The sequence below is a fragment of the Squalius cephalus genome (assembly GCF_949319135.1).
Source record: "Squalius cephalus genome assembly, chromosome: 1".
In the NCBI taxonomy this organism is placed as follows: domain Eukaryota; kingdom Metazoa; phylum Chordata; class Actinopteri; order Cypriniformes; family Leuciscidae; genus Squalius; species Squalius cephalus.
This window is the reverse complement of record NC_137122.1, coordinates 53,502,030-53,523,173: the sequence shown is the minus strand read 5'-3', so window position 1 is coordinate 53,523,173 and position 21,144 is coordinate 53,502,030. Positions and strand designations below refer to the sequence as shown.

At 37.8% G+C, this 21,144-nt stretch overlaps 1 protein-coding gene across 1 annotated transcript in view; it reads left to right on the top strand.

Annotated features, from left to right (window-relative positions):
• Window positions 1-2,821: 2,821 nt before the first annotated feature.
• The window catches only part of LOC307171682 (uncharacterized protein), a gene marked incomplete at its 5' end in the record, with an annotated part of 30,777 nt that continues 12,454 nt past the window's right edge, over window positions 2,822-21,144 (top strand). The window contains 6 exons of the mRNA XM_079893451.1: window positions 2,822-3,394; window positions 5,943-6,038; window positions 6,124-6,357; window positions 6,831-6,990; window positions 7,391-7,438; window positions 7,666-8,140. Of these exons, the coding sequence (XP_079749577.1) occupies window positions 2,822-3,394; window positions 5,943-6,038; window positions 6,124-6,357; window positions 6,831-6,990; window positions 7,391-7,438; window positions 7,666-8,140 (1,586 nt within the window). The remainder of the gene's footprint in view (window positions 3,395-5,942; window positions 6,039-6,123; window positions 6,358-6,830; window positions 6,991-7,390; window positions 7,439-7,665; window positions 8,141-21,144) is intronic.

Below are 21,144 nucleotides of genomic sequence, written 5' to 3'. Positions count from 1 at the left end.
TGATTGTACCGTGGATGCGTAGATTTACTTCACATAATCTGCAAAAGTCGTTCACAGCCATGTTCACTCCGGTATTTCGCTCGATGGTTTTGTTTTCGCATCATACATGTGTTTACAGTGAAAGTTAAATGCGGCTGAGCATGCGCATAACACACGCCATAACCAAACGTTATGTGATTGGCTTACGGGTAACCAATGATTTTAAACTTCAGACAAGCGCCCCCTAGCAAGAGAGAAAACACTTCTCTGTTATGCCATTCCAGACTCTGTCTACGAAGCAAAGTGAAGTAGCAGAGTCTGGTATTACCAGGCTAGAAAATAGTGTTCAAAATGTGAGGAAAATTGTGATGCAGAAGATGAGGGATGAAGATGAACTTCCTGAGATTTCAGATATTGGGTCACAAGGGATGAAAAACATGAACTCTAGAAGAAATAAATGATTTGATTGAATAAATTAGTTTTGCACACTTGAATTACGAGACCGTAGACAAACGTGATGAGATGATGATTGAAACACACACACGGCACATCTCTCACACACTTGCTGACTGTATAGTTTGATCAGGCACCAGTCCATCAGAGGGAGCCATCACCTGAATATTGAACTCTTTTACTTCCTGTTCCTTCCACATCATTTCCTGTCACCCTGTATTTAAGCCATGTGCTATCACTGCCTTATTGCGAAGTATTGCCAGTTCTCTGCCTTACTAAGCGTTCTACCATTCTCTATTGATGACTACAGTTATGACCATTGTTTTGCCTTTTGACTCATGCTTTTGGATTGCTGTTTTTTGGATTTGTCTGCCATTGGATTGTTTTACCTGTGCTTCGACCAAGGCCTGTGACCTGACTACGAGTTGTGACTATTGTTTGGATTTTATGCTCAGATCCTTTAATAAAGATCCGCTTATGGATTCCATACAGCCAACATCTTCCTTACACTGACAGACTATTCTTTAGGACACATTATAATATATACTATATCTGATTATCTGTAAGTGTGAACTTTTGAAATGTGGATGGATGGATGGATGGATGGGGGAAAATAGTTTGAAGTTAGTTCAGAATAGATGGATGTTCTGGGTGTTTGCTAAAGTGTTGCAAGATGGTTGCTAGGATATGCTGGGTGGTTGCTAGGCTCTTGTTAAGCAGTTGCCGGGGTGTTGCTACAGTATATGGTTGCTAGGGTGTTCTGGCTGACCTTCCATAACATTCATACAGGCATTTCCACTTCTGTTAATAAAAGAAACTCAAACATCATTTGCAAAACTGATCCAGTACTCAGTGCTTTGATATTTTGGTAGGCTATTTCTTTCTAATGTTAACAAATTCACAAGATTTTGTTGCTCTTCATACGATTGTACAATGTCCTACCTGCCTGTCAACATGTGTATTTTCATACCTCCGCGCACCTGCTCGCGCAGACATCAGCCACCTTTTACAGTTCCTCCTGAACCAAAACAGCGAGATTATTCTGCGTTCACGCCATAACTACTGTAAACTGGAAGAGATGGAAACATGTGACGTTATACTCAGAGTGGTTCGTTTCAATGGCAAGACTATCAACGGCGAAATGAATCTGCAGCAGTCAAGTGGTACAGGTCAGAGCTCTTTAAGGTGTTTATGTTCATTATTAATGTGATGTTATGTGCTTTGAGACATCAGGAAGTTTAACTCCGTCTCTCATCTTGTGATGCTTTACAGACTCTGCTGTGTGAGTTCGTGTGTTTTGAAGGAGACGTGGCTTTGGAGACGCTCTGAAGGGAGGATGGGATCTTATGCTTTCAAAGCTATACTTGCTATTGCTAGCTCTCTGATAATTGCCTTCACTACCTTTAATGGTCTGGTGGTAGATCTTTAATTGACTAGGGTGTCAGATCAAATAGTTGTTTTTTTCCCCCATTAAAACCAAAGATGTTCATCAGTGATTGTTTGTCAAAAGCATGGATACGTAATTTGTTTTGAGATTTCACCGGAACGAATAGAGAGTCTCCGCCACGGTGTTGAGCGACAGATTGAAGTGAAGTCTGTGTGAAGAGCACGAGCGCCAAGAAAACACTGTTGCCCTTCGCCACTGACAACAGCAACAACAAACACTCAGCATGATTTAAAAACATTGGCGGATCCAAGGGTTGGGGTCAGAGGGGCACTGGCCTCAACTGAAACCTGATTGGCCCCTGAAGTGCCCCTGCCCTGTCACTCATGATCGCTGATCTACGTCAATTCAACCCGCGTAAACAGCGCTCATTCAAGGACGTGCATTCATTGCACAGACGGCACAAGAGCATTTAACGTAAGGGTCTAAAATGAATGTGCAGTTCAGTTGAATGATAAAGTTTGCGCTCTTTAACTTAATGCTGTTGAACCTATAAACCTTCTCCATGTCCGTGCCACCACCATGTTGCCCGACTGAAAGAAGCTGCCATTTCTGTTGCACACTAGAAACATCAATCATCAAATGAAATTAAAATTAAACGAAACTCGCTTGTTATAATTACAAATGACTTGCTTCTAGCTTCTGACCTGCTCCTCAATACTAGTTTGACTTGATGTTATTCATCAAGTAAACATCACTCTGTCATTCATGAGCTCGGGACTTGTAATTATGATATTTTCGACTCCACTTGAAGGACACATACAGGAAACACAGCAGTAAAGTGTGTGTGTGAACGAGGAAGCTGCTTTACAGACACGCCTATTTTACACACGTCACTCAAACACAGAACCAGGAAACTATTTCAGCTCCTCAGTTCAGGGAAACAGAAACTGAAGTGTTGTTGAGCAGTTGTGTGTTTGTGTCTCTCTGGATTTATGCAGTAAAATGGCAGAAGCCAGATTTTCTCAGGATGAGTTCACGTGTCCAGTGTGTCTGGATCTCCTGAAGGAACCAGTGGCCATTCCCTGTGGACACAGTTACTGTAAGATCTGTATTACAGACTGCTGGGATCAGGAGGATGAGAAGAGAGTCTACAGCTGCCCTCAGTGCAGACAGACCTTCAGTCCAAGACCTGCTTTAGCTAAAAACACCATTCTGGCTGAACTGGTGGAGAAACTGAAGAAGACTAAACTTCCTGCTGACTGTTACGCTGGATCTGGAGACGTGGAGTGTGACGTCTGTACCGGAAGAAAATACAAAGCCGTCAAGTCCTGTCTGGTGTGTCAGGAATCTTACTGTCAAACTCATTTAGACCGTCATGAGGAATATCACTCTCGTAAACCACACAAAGTGATTGATGCCACTGGACGACTGCAGGACATGATCTGCCGTAAACATGATAAAGAGCTAGAAATGTTCTGTGTCACTGATCAACAGTGCATTTGTGTTCTGTGTAAAGAGTATGAACATAAAAACCACAACACTGTATCAACTGCAGCACAGAGGACAGAGACACAGGTATGAACTGAGAGAGATTGATCACGCAGAAATGAAATTGTCTTTATTCACTCACTCATTTACTCTTGTTGTTCCAAACCGGTTTGACTCACTTTCTTCTGTAGATTGTAAAGATGATATTTTGAAGAATGTCTGTTTTACTCTATACATTGAAAGTCAAAGAGGTTCAAAAGTTTCAAGCTCTAAAATGGATAAAAAACATAGAAGTAATCTTAACCACTAGTGGTTTAAAAACGAAGTGTGATTAATTGTATTGACACTTGTAGTAAAAGTATATTTAAAAGATAAAACTGTATTTGCAGATAATATAATATTACTGAAATGAAAGGCCATTTAAGTGCACTTAAAGGGTCATGAAACCCCCCTCTTTCAGCTCAAGTCTAGCTCACAATCTTTTTGAAAAATGCAACTTAAATGGGCGTGGATGGCTGTGAGAAGAAGGGCCGTGCAAAGGCAAAAGTCCGTAACTTCGTTTTTGGTCGAAAATGAGTTATTTATATTTTTGGCACATTCAAGACCTCCTTTATTATGTGGATGAGTATCTTGAATCAATTCCGTTGTTTTTTCGAGAAAATAATGAGTTGTCTTAACAGTAACTTCCAAAAGCCCATGAGAAACAAAGGCAGAACACGTAACATCAGTTACCGCTCTTTGGCTTTGTTTTGGAACGCTCAAATTGAGTTACGGTGCTCTGCCTTTGTTTAGCCGCGCATTACTGTGCCGATGTTTTATCACATAATGCTACCTACCAGATTGTAGGTTATCTGCCTTAGTTTTAATGTCCATTAAAATTAAAATTGATTAAATTAAAAGTACAGCTGCCATCAGTCCCTCTAACTTCTGATGTCCTCAGAGATTTAGTATGGTCTGAACCCGCTCCATCGACAAACGTGCGATATCGATCGCGAAGGATTGTGCAGAGTTGACAGAAAAATGTTACACATGCCGTAGCAGATGAATACAACCAAGAACTAAAGCCCCGTCTCACTCAGTTCGGGTACCGGACCTGGTTGAAACACTCATGCATCTAGCTGGCAGGTTGCCAAAACTTCGCCGGCGCCTTCAGCCCCGCCCTAAACACAGTCGAGCCAACGCTTGACTAATATATCTATGGAGGTATTTTGTCATGTCAAATGTATCAGAATGCAACCAAAGCACAGGATAGCAATAAGTAGATGGCTATAAATAATTGTAAATCATACAAAATAAATGCCTTGATTAATAGATTTTATACAGGTGTTACTATATAATGATTTTGTTAATAGTGATCAGCAACCAAATATTGATAATGTGGAAGTTACTGCCTTTTGCCTTGGCATGACTTCTCACTTTTTGCTGACAATACAAAGGCAGAGTACAGTAACTTTAAAAGAGTGGTCAAAAGTCAAGTTTGAGCTCAATTTTTTTTTATGTATATAATTTGCATTACTAAAACATCTATTTGCCAGATTTCCAGTGTCCTACCTATAATTAATTTAGCGGGACAGCAAAAAATCTTTAAAGTCATTTTTCTCAGTTCCACACTCTAGCGACTTAAGGTCTTTTGCCTTTGTAGGGCAGGGTGTGGTATGGCACGGCAGGGGAGAGGGGAGAGGGGAGAGGGGAGAGGGGAGAGGGGAGAGGGGAGGGGGGGAAACTGTCATCGCCAGTGGTCCATGCATATCGACTGTCACTAAAAATCAGTGGTAATGCTAGATTTTTTTTATAGCTGGCAAAGTTAAAGTCTAATGAAATACACAGACACCTTATTTTTGTCCTTTCAAATGTAACTGAATGTCCTGCTACATATATTAGCCTACAGTAATCATAATTGTATTTAAGACATATAAATTATTTATATACATACTAGAAATGCATAGGCCTATATTTGAAAATAATAATTTTTCCGCTTAAAAAAAAAACGTTCTGTACATAGCCTAGATCTACGCGCCCCCTAAACCCACATAATAAAGATGGACAGTGACGTTCCACACACTTGAGGTATTAACGAAATATAATTTGAATAAACGAGTGATTATTTAACAAAAGGCAAGTAAAACGGTCAGGGTTACATACAAACAAACACACACACTGTCTGTACAGATGACAGTACATTTTAACTATATTTTAAAAAGAACAGAATTATGAAATAACATTTGAAGAAGTACTTAGAAATCACTAATAAGTTCAGCTAATTGCTTTAAATATAAATTTAAACTATAATAGATTTTCATTTAATGGCAATTAACATGCAACTACGTGTCTGTAAACATTACATTCAGTTCACACTGTATATTCTTTTAAAGTATATTATTCACATATGATTTTTTAAAGGAATGCTACTTTTAAAAGTATTTAGTTTTTTAAAGGACCAATTTTGATTCACAAATCAAATCATTGATCAACTCATGTACGCAGAGCCCAAATCAAAGATGATGACGTCAATAATATCAAACTTCACTGATCTGTGGTTTGAACCTACAGTATAAACTTGCAATGCTAGATCTTTAACCCTTATTGTGTGACAGTAGTTTTATGTGTCATTCTCTGTCATTGGTTTGTCCTCCAGAAACAGCTGAAGGAGACGCAGATGAAGATCCGTCAGAGAATCCAGCAGAGACAGAAAGATCTTCATCAGCTGAGAGAGGCTGTGGAGTCTCATAAGGTGAGTCTGGAGAAGAAGAGAAGTGTGAGACGTCTCAGTTTGGACTCACTGAACTCACTGTGTGATTGTGATGTGTGTGTAACAGCGCTCTGCACACACAGCAGTGGAGGACAGTGAGAAGATCTTCACTGAGATCATCCGCTCCATTGAGAGAAGCCGCTCTGAGGCGACACAGCGAATCAGAGATCAGGAAAAGACTGCAGTGAGTCGAGCTGAAGGACGACTGGAGCGACTGGAGCAGGAGATCAATGATCTGAGGAGGAGAGACGCTGAGCTGGAGCAGCTTACACACACACACCATCACATCCAGTTCCTGCAGGTAATAGAGATCTAGAAGAACTGGATCATAGTGGACTTGAGCAAGAGACTCACAGAGAAACATTTCATGAGAGCAGAATGAGACTAACTTAAGCAGGGCAAAAAAACACTCTAAAGCTCAGCTAATTGCATTTAATAAAAACATTAAACTATTCCACATTCATTTAACTGCAAATAACATGCAATTAAGTTTCTGAAAACATTACAGCCAATCTGCACTTATATATTTTTAAAGTATATTATTTCTGTTACAAGTACGGTACTTTCTTTTTCACAAGGAGTGTAAGTGTGAAATCCTAGAGTTTGTAGCATTAAATGATGAATATGAGAAGAATGTGCTGATTGTGTGAAAGTGCTGGATTGAAGCGAGTCACTGAAGAGAAGTGAAGTCAACAAGAGCCGCTCAGATCTGATATAGTGCAGGTTATTGGCTGAAGTGTGGAGATGATGAGTTTTGATTTCTGTTTTCTGTAGAGTTTCCAGTCTCTCTCAGCACCTCCTGAATCTACAGACGAACCCGACGTTTCCTTCAGTTCTCTCTCCTCTTTTGATGGCGTGAGAGAATCTGTCCGTCAGCTGAGAGACAAACTGGAGGATTTCTGTGAAGAGGAGATCAAGAAGATCTCTGATAGAGGTAAAGTCCTGCGCCTCGTTTATACAGACGTGTGGAGAATGATCCGAAATATGAATGTACAACAGTTTCTGAAATGTTCCTATGATTTATAAAACATGCACACAAATAATTGTCCTAAAAGCATCCCACTTTATAAATCACAGTTCATCTTTAATTCAAGTGCATCAACTCTACAGAACAGCCACAAACATCCCTTGATGGTTTAGAAGTAATAAATACTTATGTTTATATTGAAATTGAAATCCGATACGTGTGTTTTATATATGAGGCATCTGGAGATTCTTCTGTTCTCAGAAATGAGTCCTGCATCATCTAATATCAGATTAGAAACGTCTTAGAAATGGATGTATTTTATCTTGTCATTTCTCTTCACACTGTTCATGTCTGTTTATTTCCACAGTCACATTCACCAACATGAATCCCATGACCAGGAACGACTTCCTACAATGTAAGTCACTGAGAAACAAGCAGAAAAACTCACTGAATGTGTTCATGTTCTTCCTGTAGAAGGAGAAATAAACATGATAGAAGAGTTTTATAATTGATCATGTAAATGATGATTTGCACAGGATATCTGATCAGCTGTACTGAGACACTGATGATACATTGTTCAGATACATTAAAAGATCAGACAGATTCATAATTCCTGATTCTGATGTGTTTTCTCTCCATCAGATTCCCATCAGCTGACTCTGGATCTGAACACAGTGAATAAACTCCTCAGTCTGTCTGAGAAGAACAGAGTGATTACTGGCACTAACACAAAACAGTCGTATCCTGATCATCCAGACAGATTTGATCACTGGCGTCAGGTGTTGTGTAGAGAGAGTGTGTGTGGACGCTGTTACTGGGAGATTGAGTGGAGTGGGAATGATGTGTGTATATCAGTGTCATATAAGAGCATCAGCAGGAAGGGTTATGAGTGTGGATTTGGACATAATGATCAGTCCTGGAGTTTGGACTGTTCTTCCTCCAGATACTCATTCTGGCACAATAAGACACACACTTATCTCCCTGTAAAGTCCATCAGCAGAAGAATAGGAGTGTATGTGGATCACAGTGCAGGAACTCTGTCCTTCTACAGCGTCTCTGACACAATGAGCCTCATCCACACAGTCCAGACCACATTCACTCAGACGCTCTATCCTGGGTTTACTGTTTATTATAAATCATCAATGAAACTGTGTTGATGTTTCAGAATAGACTGTAGAGAGATTTTACCCATAATCCTTTGAGCTGATAAATCAGTAACAGTGAGATGTTACAGAGACTCTTATTTTAATTTTCATTAATATAGCTGATCTTTTGCTACTGAAATAACACATTAGAATAAATGTGTGCATTAGTTTTTTTTTTTTTTTTTTTGTCAATTGTTAACAAGCATCGGTCGACACTGAAGCCTCATCTTCAAAACTCTTCACACATTCAGTGAAACAGAAGTCTATGCCAAACTGTGAATATTTTTTCATTGCTTTTGTAGTGTGGTTAAAAAGATCAATATGATTTATGCAATACTAAACAAAATGGTATGTGAGTTTATTGTTGTTTTGTTGGTTAACTGGAGAAAAATAAATTGTAATTCAAGAAATGTCCACTAGGGCGAAACCAAAGGCTGCAGGCAGTAGCTGACACAAACTGTGTTGTGCGTCACAAGTAAATACAGCTTGACACACAGACAACAACGAGTCCGTGTCTTCTCGTCTATTATAACGTCTATGTTCTCCTTTTCCAGGTATAGACTATTAATTATTGCATTTCTGTCATGAGTTAAGACTATACAGTGGTTGTAAAGCTGGTTATTTCTCTGAACATATGTGAAAAATGCAAAAACTGAAGGCACGGTTTACAAATCTGAGAGCGCGGATTAGAAACTCGTGGGTACGGTTTATTAATCTGTGGGCACGATTTGTTAAACCGGGGGAACAGTTTGAGAATTCGTGAGTACGGTTTATAAACTGAGTGGACGGATTGCAAAACCGTCGCCACGGATTGTTTTTTTTTCCCCACAGGTGACTTCCCGGGCTCCGTAAGCTGGAGTCTGCTATGAGTACCGTGAGTCTGGACTGATGGTCCTTTCAGAAACGTGGCTGTGTGATAATGTACCAGACAGTTTAATACAAATTGACGGGTTTTCCCACTTACGTTTGGACAGAGATGCGAACTCTGGAAAGAATACAAATTTATATTATAAAATTTTGCGGTCAGGGAAAGCATTTGCAATCCTGATCTTGAACTATTGTATTACTTTGCGGCCGTATTATTTGCCAAGGGAGTTCACCAATATATTTGTCTGTGCAGTGTACATTCCACCTAGTGGGAACGTTCATAGGGCAGCTAGTCAAATTGCTAATTGTGTTCATAAGCACTTACAAATTAAGCCTGATGCACCTGTATTGATTCTTGGTGATTTTAATCAATGTGGTTTGGAGAGATCCTTACCAGGGTTTTTTCAATATGTGAAGTGTGGAACGAGGAAAAATAATATCCTTGACAAGTGTTATGTCAACATTAAGGATGCTTATGTAGCTAAAGCCAGACCCCTCCTCGGTAATTCTGACCACATTGATATTCATTTGCTCCCCACCTATCGGTCAGTTTTTAAAACTAGTAAACCAGTTACAAAGGTGGTTAAGGTGTGGTCAAGTGATAGTATAGAGGAGCTGAAGGGATGTTTTCTCTGTACGGACTGGGACATTTTTTATCAAGATGCAAATATAGATATGGTCACTGAAACAATTACGGCATATATCTCCTTTTGTGTGGATCTAGTTATCCCTCAAAGAGCTATTAAGAGGTATCCGAATAACAAACCATATGTTACAGGGGGAATTAAAGATTGCATTAAAAAGAAAAAAATGGCCTACAGGTTGGGGGATACAATGGGACTTAAAGCAGCACAAAAGGACCTAAACCAGCAACTAAGGGTAGCACAAATACAATATAAGGAACAGGCTGAACAACAGTGGGCAAAATGTAATACTAATGAACTGTGGAATTCAATTCGAGGAATGACCAACATGACCCCGAAAAATAAGCCATTGTTCGCCGTCAATGAAATTGATAAAGCAAATATATGAGATTTTATATGAGATTTGAGACAGACACTTTTAAGGAATGTCATGATATTTTAGGTAATGTAAACTGTAATATCAGTGATGATAGAATATTAATATATTCAGGGGATGTTACAAGGGTTTTTAAAAATGTATGCTCTAGTAAAGCAACGGGAGATGGGATGTCATGTTTTCTTTTAAAGACATTTGCTGAGGAGCTCACATCAGCCTGGCATCGCCTTTTCCAGCTCTCAATTGATATGCATACAGTACCAGAGCTTTGGAGAAAATCTATTGTAATCCCAATTCCAAAAAATTCATGCCCTCAGAACAATAATGATTATAGGCCAGTGGCCTTAACATCCAATGTTATGAAATCATTTGAGAAGATTATAATAGGAGAGCTGCGTAAGGAAGTGGAGTCATCCTTAGATCAGTATCAATTTGCATATAAAAGCAATCGAGGTACATTAACGCACCTTGTTTTAAAGCATCTGGAGAGTCCAGCTGCTTATGCTAGGCTGCTTTTTATCGATTTTAGTTCTGCGTTCAACTCCATTCAACCACACAAACTGTTAGAGAAATTAATTAATCTACAAGTTAATCCTTTTATAATTAATTGGTATTATTCCTTTTTAACAAATAGGACACAACAGGTGAAATTTAACTTGTTAACTTGTGTTGTCGGATGTTGCAGTAAATAGTACAGGGGCCCCGCAAGGGTGCGTAAGTTCACCACTTCTGTTTACTTTGTAACAGAACGACTGCATTAGTCAGCAATCAAATCAATTTATTATAAAATTTTCGGATGACACAGTAGTATTGCAATTGTTGACAAGAGACTGCAATATTGACGACTACAAAGCTGCTATAGAAGCGTTTGTGGGCTGGTGTGACGACCATTATCTACAGATCAATGTTAAAAAAACTGAGGAGGTCATCATAGACCCCAGATCAGTGGGGGATAGGAGCTCTGTTGTGGTTCATGGTGAAGCTATTGAGCAGGTTACTTCATATAAATATTTGGGGGTTTACATTGATAGTGAGTTTAAGTGGCACACACATGTATCATGGGTGTTGTGGTGGATTTTAATTAATCAACGTTAATTAATCAACTAACATTTGTTTTTCTTGCAGGAACAACATTCATATGCTTTTAATGTTTCCAAACTCTTTGGGGAAAAACTTGTGACTTTGAGTGTATGTGTCTATGGGTATTAATACAGAAAGGGGAACTGAAACTAGACATGACTAGTTCGCAAAAACCTTGTGATAAGTAATCAGAGTTTGCTTATGCCAGTGACAGAGGGAAAAGGTTGGGCAATTGAACCAATCATATTGAAGGTGACATGTTAGTCTTATTTGTTTTCTTGATTCTATAAAAACTGTTGAATATGTGTTTTTAGGTGGGATTCTCAATGGAATTTGTCTGAGATCCTCCGGCCTGGCTTCTTGGGAGAGATTCCCTGAGAACTGCTCGGGAAGATCTCCTGGCCGTGATTAAAGCATTTAAAGGACAATTGCAGGTCTGTTTGTCAATTTATTCCTGCGCAGGAAGCTAGTTTAGGTAGGAAGTTAGTTTAAGAAAACTAGTTTAGGGAAAAACGAGTCAGAATAGCAGGTGATCTATAAAGTGGGGACGTCAGGAACGAGACCCAAAAGATAGAGCCAGGTAGTCAGTTACAGGTGATCTATAAAGTGGGGACGTCAGGAACGAGACCCAAAAGATAGAGCCAGGTAATTAGTTTAGGGAAAAATCCACGACATTTTGGCGAGCCAGAAATCCAGGAGTCCTCGGAATCTCCCTCTGTCGGATCGATGGGAGCGAGGAACCACGTTGTCTTCACTCTGCCAGACTGCAGAACCCTGTTCGACAGAGGGACCATTCCAGTCGGGCTAAAAGGACCTAAAGTATTAAGGTAGGACGACAGACTTGACATTTTTCCTTTGAAATGCTTCTAAATTAATTAAAATGTTTAATTAAAAATTGGCTAATTCTGTTAAGTAAAATTTTGAAGAAAACTGGTAATCACATCTAAAAGATTTAAGTGATTAAAAAAGATATGTTTTTACCTTGTCTATTAAGGGCAATGAATGATTATGGTTAAATTCAACCAAATTAGTATATGTTGAGTATTTTATTTGTTGTTTTTGAGAGTGCGCCTAGAAAGCTCTTAATGAAATTTTGTTCTGCAAATAGCAACTTGTCATGCTGGAAACCAGATTTGGGAGGGAAAATACCCTGAGATGCTGTAGTAATGAAACTTGCTTTTTGTTTGAAATTTTGTTTGAAAAAGATTTTGATTTTGATTGAATTAAAGAAAGGTTAATAAAGAAAGATAAAGAGAGAAATGTTGAAATGTTGAAATAAGATCAATAGATAATTAAAATGAAGAAATTGTTAAAATTATAAAATCATAATAATAGGAATATGCATTCTGTGATAATTAGGAAATTTTGAGTCATGAAGGAACTTTTATGAGTTAGACTTTGATTTATTAAAGTAGATAAGATATATAAAACCGAGCAATAGGTGCTCTTAAAGTGAGTGAATAAATAATAAGATATTAAATGCACGTGTCTAAATATTATACTTTCTATATGAAGGCGTTTAGAATTTGTATCCCGTTATCCCTTGTGGGAGACAGTGTGAAAAAAAAACTGATCCATTGCAGAGATTCTGAGAGTCAATGGTTTATGTTTAACTAAGATAATTTTTGTGCATTATGCATAGTATGAGAATGAGATTGGGTGACCAACTTTAAATATAATTTGTGATTTGAACAAGCACATAACTGACATCTTAGAGACATTTTATTTTAGTTTCTGGTAAAAGAGAAGACAAAGAATTCTTTTGTATTATAATTAGAGGAGTGTTCCTGCTTTTTCCTGCGTCTTTGCAAAGAAGAAGTGCTTGCTTTTTTCCGCAATGAAGGACTAAGCTTTTTAATAAATTGAAGAATTGCTGTGTTGTAAACCAGAAGAGACTTTTGGAAGTTAAGCTGTTTAATTTGATTTTTGCGGTTCTCTGAGTGTTCAAGAATTTCAGACAGCTGCCTTGAAAAGTGTGATGACTGCAGAAAAAAATAAAAGAGGAAGTGGGGCCTGCAGCCGCCCTCCTGAAAGAGGAAGTTGAGACTTCTGAGAGGGGTCAGCATGGGGAGACTGATTCAGCCTGCAAAGGTGACAGTTCACTTGAGACTTTTCCTAAAGACAATTTTGCCATGCATTATGAAATTTTGTGGCAGGATGGATGCAAAAGCCAGACTGAGGAGAGTGCCATCACAGCCTGATGATCAAATTTATCAGCCTGAAGTTCAACTGAATGACAATCCACACAGAAAGACAATCTGCTGCATTTTCAATGATCACTACAGAGAACGTTTCAAATTTAGTTATTATTTAACTTGATTATTTTTTGATTATCCACTGGTTTCAGCAATTCTTCATATTTCTTCATATTCTTCTTTGTTTAAACTAACTCTTTGAATCTGCTTCCAATAGGTACCAGTCAGTAACAGCCCTTCTGCAGGAAGTTCAATAGCGGAAGTTAACATTTGAGGCTGGATATGGCAGTAAGAGTTATGTAAAAGATTGACTATGCAGAATTCTATGGAAAAGAAAAATACAATATAGGCCACAAGGCGTCTAAAGAGAAATTATGACTAGAAAAGCAAAAAAATTGGTCACTCCATTTCATTTAAAGGTAATTTTCTAGATTCAAAAGAAACAATGTTTTCTAATTATAAACATTTGAAATCACATGCTGTCATCATCATGGGTACGAGATGGAAATTTTATTTTCTTTTTGTCCATAGACCAAAGATTGTGTGAAGATTTCTAAATCTTCTTTTAAATAGCTTATGAGCAACAACAAAAAGTTTGAAAAATTGAAATTGTGCAATGAATAACAAATTGCATTTGAGAAATCAAAACTGACTCTCTCAACTGCAACTGAAGGTCTATTCGATTATTATTTTAAAGTGTTTAATCTGTTTGATTTTGACAAAGGTTTACGTCCACTGTGTAAACTCAATCACATGGCGACTGCATCGGACAATTGAAAATTGATATCCTAACGTTCAGACACTGTTGCAAGGGGAATGCCACAGTGTGTCTACGTTCAGTAGTTTCTGTCGTCGTCGAACTTTGTTACCGTTCAGATTTGGTGGTATTCCACTCCTATATGTTCCCCATTCAGTTCATAAACTGCTATGGCAGACAAGAATGAATGAATGTATGAATCTCTGGCCAGAGAGGGGTGTGTGAAAGTGTGTGAAAGTGAGTGTGTGAAATATGGTGTTCAAAGACAAATAAATTATGTCAATCAAAACAGCTGTATCTAAATTTATAAAATATGACACACAGGTTAAAATATACCCAACAAAACAACGACCATGGATGATTTTGGCTAACTATCCTGGTCTGGGTTTATTGTTGTGGCAGAAATAAACAATGCACAACTGCGCAGCGTGTAACTTTGGGAAGGCAGAGAGCAAGCAAGCTTGCCCTGTCCACCCCATACTTAACTTTTTACTTTTTACAGGATGTCATGATGGATCTCATCGAGCAGAACTGATTCTGTTCCAAATATAAAAATATTGTCTTGTACTGTTTAACATGAAATTTTACAGGTCTCATCAAAAAAGGACGAGCGGCCGGATAAGCAGATGAGTCTGGCATGATGATGTTGTCACTAACAAAAATACTTAAGGTCTCCATTCACAGGTGAAAGCAGCCAGGAAATGGTTCACTCCACAAACAAGGTCCCATCTGGGGTGCGGTGACACCTCCGTCCAAGCATCTCGAATTAAAATACACCAACCAGCCTGCAGCAACCCCACACACCAACGACAACGCACAGCGTCAAGTGAGGGACAAAGGAAGTGCTAGTTTAACTTTCCTCCCTTGCCAACGTGGGAACGCCCATTGCAACGGTTCGCAAAGAATCACCCTGGTGAAGATGGAACGTCCATGGGGCAACGAGATGATCAACACATCTGGAGGGAGATGTGGACCAACTAATGGTTTAAGCTTAGCATGATAATTAATTTTGTGTGATGTTAATTGATGTTTTATTTGGTTCGATCAAACTGTACTGTACTGTATGATTTAGATCTCATGATTTGAACAATTAAAATTAATCTAAACAGTTAAGACATTTCAGTGAAATAGAATATTTGCTCATAAAGCAAAATTCTAAAAAGCTTTCTTAATTCAGAATGAAGTTACAGATTTAATGATCTGGATCAATGTATCCATTATGAGCTATTCCGCAATGCCAACAAATAGAGGCAGGACATGTTATGTCCATCAGTTAATTCTGGTAAGGATAAAAATGAAAAGATTTTGGAACCACTTTGGTTAGATTTTATTACACAGATGCTTAAATAGATCTTACTAAGTAAAACAATCGCCTGCTTGAATTAAAAGCTAACAAAATAAGGTTAAAAAAAATGGTTAATCAGCAGTATCAGCCTGTTAAAGGCCTAATAGATCAATGAGATTCAAAATTCAGAGAAAGATGATACTTAAACTTGGCTCAAGGTCTACTAAAGTTATAAAGGCAATGCACTATGGTATGTTTAGCTTTTACTAAAGATGGAATTAAATCGCTTGAAGATAGAATGTTGGGAAGAAGATAACGGAGATGGAGAAGATGGTATGTGTATGTAGTAACGTTGGAAACAGGTGGTATTTTAATTACAGCTTAGGATGCTGATTGAAGGAATATTTGACAGGTATTATAAAGTAGAAGATGGAACATGGTATGATTAGAGATATCAGGTGGTATTATAGTTACTGACTTATAATGGTAAAGGTAAATTAGATTGCAGGTAAATCAGGCGGGTATGGAATAATTCATTAGAGTAATTTAAAATCCAGATTCATATTTTATTTGGTCGTAGAGTATGATTACGACCAGAGAGGGGAATTGTGGTGGATTTTAATTAATCAACGTTAATTAATCAACTAACATTTGTTTTTCTTGCAGGAACAACATTCATATGCTTTTAATGTTTCCAAACTCTTTGGGGAAAAACTTGTGACTTTGAGTGTATGTGTCTATGGGTATTAATACAGAAAGGGGAACTGAAACTAGACATGACTAGTTCGCAAAAACCTTGTGATAAGTAATCAGAGTTTGCTTATGCCAGTGACAGAGGGAAAAGGTTGGGCTTTTGAACCAATTGAACCAATCATATTGAAGGTGACATGTTAGTCTTATTTGTTTTCTTGATTCTATAAAAACTGTTGTATATGTGTTTTTCGGTGGGATTCTCAATGGAATTTGTCTGAGATCCTCCGGCCTGGCTTCTTGGGAGAGATTCCCTGAGAACTGCTCGGGAAGATCTCCTGGCCGTGATTAAAGCATTTAAAGGACAATTGCAGGTCTGTTTGTCAATTTATTCCTGCGCAGGAAGCTAGTTTAGGTAGGAAGTTAGTTTAAGAAAACTAGTTTAGGGAAAAACGAGTCAGAATAGCAGGTGATCTATAAAGTGGGGACGTCAGGAACGAGACCCAAAAGATAGAGCCAGGTAGTCAGTTACAGGTGATCTATAAAGTGGGGACGTCAGGAACGAGACCCAAAAGATAGAGCCAGGTAATTAGTTTAGGGAAAAATCCACGACAGTGTGCACAAGGGTCCACCAGCGGTTACATTTTTTACGGAGATTGCGATTGTTTGGAGTGAGCAGTAATATCATGTTGATTTTTTATAAAGCAACGATTGAGTCTGTATTAAGGAATGGAATTATTGTTTGGTTCGGAAGTTTAACAGTAAAATTGAGAGCCCAAATAAATAACTTGTTGAGAGTGGCAGGAAAAATCATGGGGACACAGACAATGAGCTCTTTACAAGATATTTTTGAGCTTTGCACCATCCAGCAGGCCAACAAGATTTTATTAGACTCTTCGCATGTGTTGTATCCTGAGTATACGCTGATGAACTTTGGTCGGAGATACAGGGTTACATTATGCAAGTATAACCGATATAAATATTCATTTTTACCGTTGTCTATTAAATTAATTAATGAGCAATTTCAGGAGGATAAATAATGGTAATAGAGGGTTCAAGAGGCAGGAACTGAGGGCTGTGTTGTGTTATGATATATGATATATGTATTGTTTTTATGATGTAGGATTTTGGGATTGAAATGTATTTTACTTTTATTTTTATTTTATATGTTGTATGTTATATGTGTCTTGATGTGGCAGCAGTTTCCCTAATCTAAAACAAATTTCTCCTAAGGGAGACAATAAATGCTACCTTGACCTTGACCTTGACAAATGTGAAAAAAAAAAAAAAAATCCTAGACCGGCTCAAAAGTGAAGCGGCCCACCGGGAATTCTCCCGATTCTCCCAATTACCCAACCCGGGCCTGGGTTTGATGGCTTAATTATCGTGTTTGACACGCTAACCACGAGGAAATTGTGGGCATAGCTGAATGTATCTTATGTCCTTGTTTAACTGTAATGTAAAAGTTAACCATTTATTAACTCAAATGAGCAAATGTTATGTGGAACATATAGTCCATGTTGTTTTTTTGTATTTCATGGTTAATCTGTTTATTGGTAATTGACTGCTGAAATAGTGTTACATTTTATTTTAGTGTCAAAGTTATAGAAAAGTTGATAAAGGACTGAATATTAAAAATGCAGTTTAGTGCTTATACAAATTCACAGTTATAAAAATGTGTACAAAAATGTATTTAAATTACAGTTAAACTATTATATAAATATTTAATGCTTGGCTCTACACCGAAGGCAGTGATGACAGATAAAACTCTCTCTATATATTTACTTACTTGTTGGGAGAAATTGAAGCAAATCATAGAAATGACCTGCCTGAGGCCCTGTAGAACAAAAGATGAATTACCTGTCTGAACCCCTGTGTTAAAGTAGAGCTGGAATTACAACAGACATTTCAGTCAGTTTAGATTTACAGAAACACTGACATTATGAGTCTGATTGTTCACTTTTCATTTTTATAGTGAGCCTTTGGAAGGAGTCAGGAAATACATGAGGAGAATTCTGGATCCTGTTACACTTCAACATTTGTACACTATTACATAACTTTCTTAGTTAGTTCTCAGCCTAATGTGTCCTCTTGCAAATCAGTTGTTAGATTTACAGTTTAGTTCAAATATAGATGACCAATAGAGGACCTCCAGATACATTTGCTTTTTTCTTTTGATACCAGGAACATTTTGACATTTTCATGTGTGCCTTAAAGATCCTGTCACCAGGTACTCTTTGTTTGAAGTTTGATACTCTCTCCCTTTGCCATGTCAAAACTAGGTAAATATCTTTAATCAGTTTGATTCTCGATTAGTTTGTCAATTGTGTGTCAACACCGTTAGTTGTGTGTCAATACCGTAAGATGGAGGTTTTTCATTTTTATAAAACAATTTATGTTTCTTTTGTTCAATTGAGTTCATACATTAAAACACCAACTTATCTATGCATCAGTGTCTTGTGTGCACAAAACCACTGATTGTATATATTAGAAATGAAAACATTAGTAAACTAAATGAAGGTAATTTAAAATGGCTAATTTCCAAAACAATGTAAAATAATATTAAAAGTGTATACAATGCAATTTATCAGTTAACCTTGCTAAGGCACACCATTTCTACACACTTAAAGATTTTACAGTGTTGTTGAACTGATCAAACACACACACACACACACACACACACACACACACACACACAAAAAAAAAACATATTTTCAAGTGTCAGAGAGTTGACAAAAGTCAAGTTACTAAGTGAGTAAATGTAAATTTTTATTAAAAAGTGGTTAAATAAAAAACCTGTTCCTTTTCATGGTATGAAAAATGAGACCCGTGTTTATGAAGATATCCAATTCAAATTAATGTAGTATCGATTTTTTGTTTGTCACTTTTCAAAAGTACTTTTGTCCCTTATCTCAAGAATCAGTGACTTACTAATTCATTAATCAGAGTTTCTTGTTAGTAAATAGTAGTTACTAGAATGCTAATAGTGCATTACTCATTTGTTCCTGTGTAGTTATTCATTAATGAAGGAACAGTATTCTAAAGTGTTATCGTTTTTATACCATCAAAAGTACCTTTCAGATGAAATGTTTTAAACACAGGGTTCATTACAAAATGAACAGATTGAGGATAGTGTGGTTTTGAATAATGAAATAAAACAGTTGTGAACAATGGAGTGAAGATGTAGAAAATTACATTAGTAGTGGAGAAAATAGTGTTCAAAATGTGAGGAAAATTGTGATGCAGAAGATGAGGGATGAAGATGAACTTCCTGAGATTTCAGATATTGGGTCACAAGGGATGAAAAACATGAACTCTAGAAGAAATAAATGATTTGATTGAATAAATTAGTTTTGCACACTTGAATTACGAGACCGTAGACAAACGTGATGAGATGATGATTGAAACACACACACGGCACATCTCTCACACACTTGCTGACTGTAACATTTGATCAGGCACCAGTTCAAGTTCAAGTTCATTCATTCGTCTCCCTTGGGAGAAATTTGGTTTAGAGACAGGGTACTGCTGCATAGGCAGACATAAAACATATAGACAGCATAAAACATAAAACATCCAAACAAAGGAGAGGGTACATAACTGGCAACCAGATAGGGACCAAAGTGCAAGAGGATCAAAGCTTCAATACTTGAAGTACATTGCTAATACACATTTAAAGTGCAATGCACAGTAAAAAAAAAAAAAAAAAAAAAAAAAAGTTTACCAGAACATGTTACAGTTCTGGTAAACCTCCCTACATTTGCTCATTTATGAGCTTAACTGACACTGGGACAAAGGAATGTTTGAACCGGTTGTATTTACATAAGGAGACCCTGTATCTTCTCCCTGAGGGCATCTGCGAGTATTCGCTGAACAAAACATGGGAACTGTCATTTAAAATATTTTTTGCCTGAGTAAGGACAGCCTCATTGAACAGTTCCTGAGGGTTAAGGGGAGGGTGACCCATAATCCTGCCCGCTACTCTGACCAGGTTGAGAATCTGTGATTTAAGTTTGACACTCAGATTACCAAACCAACTGGTGATACCATACCGTAAGATAGACTCTATTGCTGCCCTATAAAAGATTAACCTTATGTTTTTACTGACACCAAACAACCGCAGTCTGCGTAAAAAGTGGAGGCGCTGATGGATTCTGGCGCAGACAGTGGCTACCTGTGTCTGCCAGCTCAGGTCACTGTCAATGTGAATGCCTAGGTACTTGCATGAATTTTGTTGATTAATGTTATTGTCATGTATGGTCACAGGGCTTCGGTCACCAATTGATTTGGGATCAAAGAGCATTTCTACAGTCTTACAGGTGTTAATCTGTAGTTTATGATTGTCGCACCAGTCCACAAACCTGTCCACAGCATCTCTGTGAATGGATGAGTCAGAGTTCTTAGTGAGCAGACTAAGAACAGCTGTATCATCCGAAAACTTCACCACATTTTGATTAGGCTCAGAACTAACACAGTCATTTGTATACAGAATAAACAAAAATGGTGAACTGACACATCCCTGAGGGGCACCAGTACTACATATTTCTGTATTTGATAAGGAGGAGTTAAACTTCACCTGCTGTGGCCTCTTAGTAAGGAATGAGTGGTACCACCTGATTAAAAATGGATTTACATTCAGAAGGGCTAATTTTCTTGAGAATATGTGGCTGAATTGTATTAAAAGCAGAGCTAAAATCTATAAGGAGCAGTCTAGCATATGCACCTGGGGTTTCAAGGTGCTTCAATGTAAGGTGCATTGTAGTTGATATGGCATCACTTGTACTTCGTTTCTTTGTATATGCAAACTGATTTTTGTCTAATACTGGCTCCACCTCTGAGCGAAGTACATTTAACATAAGTCGTTCCAGGCCCTTGAAGACATTGGAAGTTAATGCAACAGGTCTATAATCGTTGTTCTCCTGAGGACATGCCTTTTTTGGAACTGGAATTATAGTGGACTTTTTCCAGATCTCAGGTACAACATGTTTATCAATAGAAAGTTGGAACAGCTGGTGCCATACCGGAGTCAATTCCTCTGCAAATGTCTTTAAAAGAAAAGTAGACATATTATCTGGCCCCGTC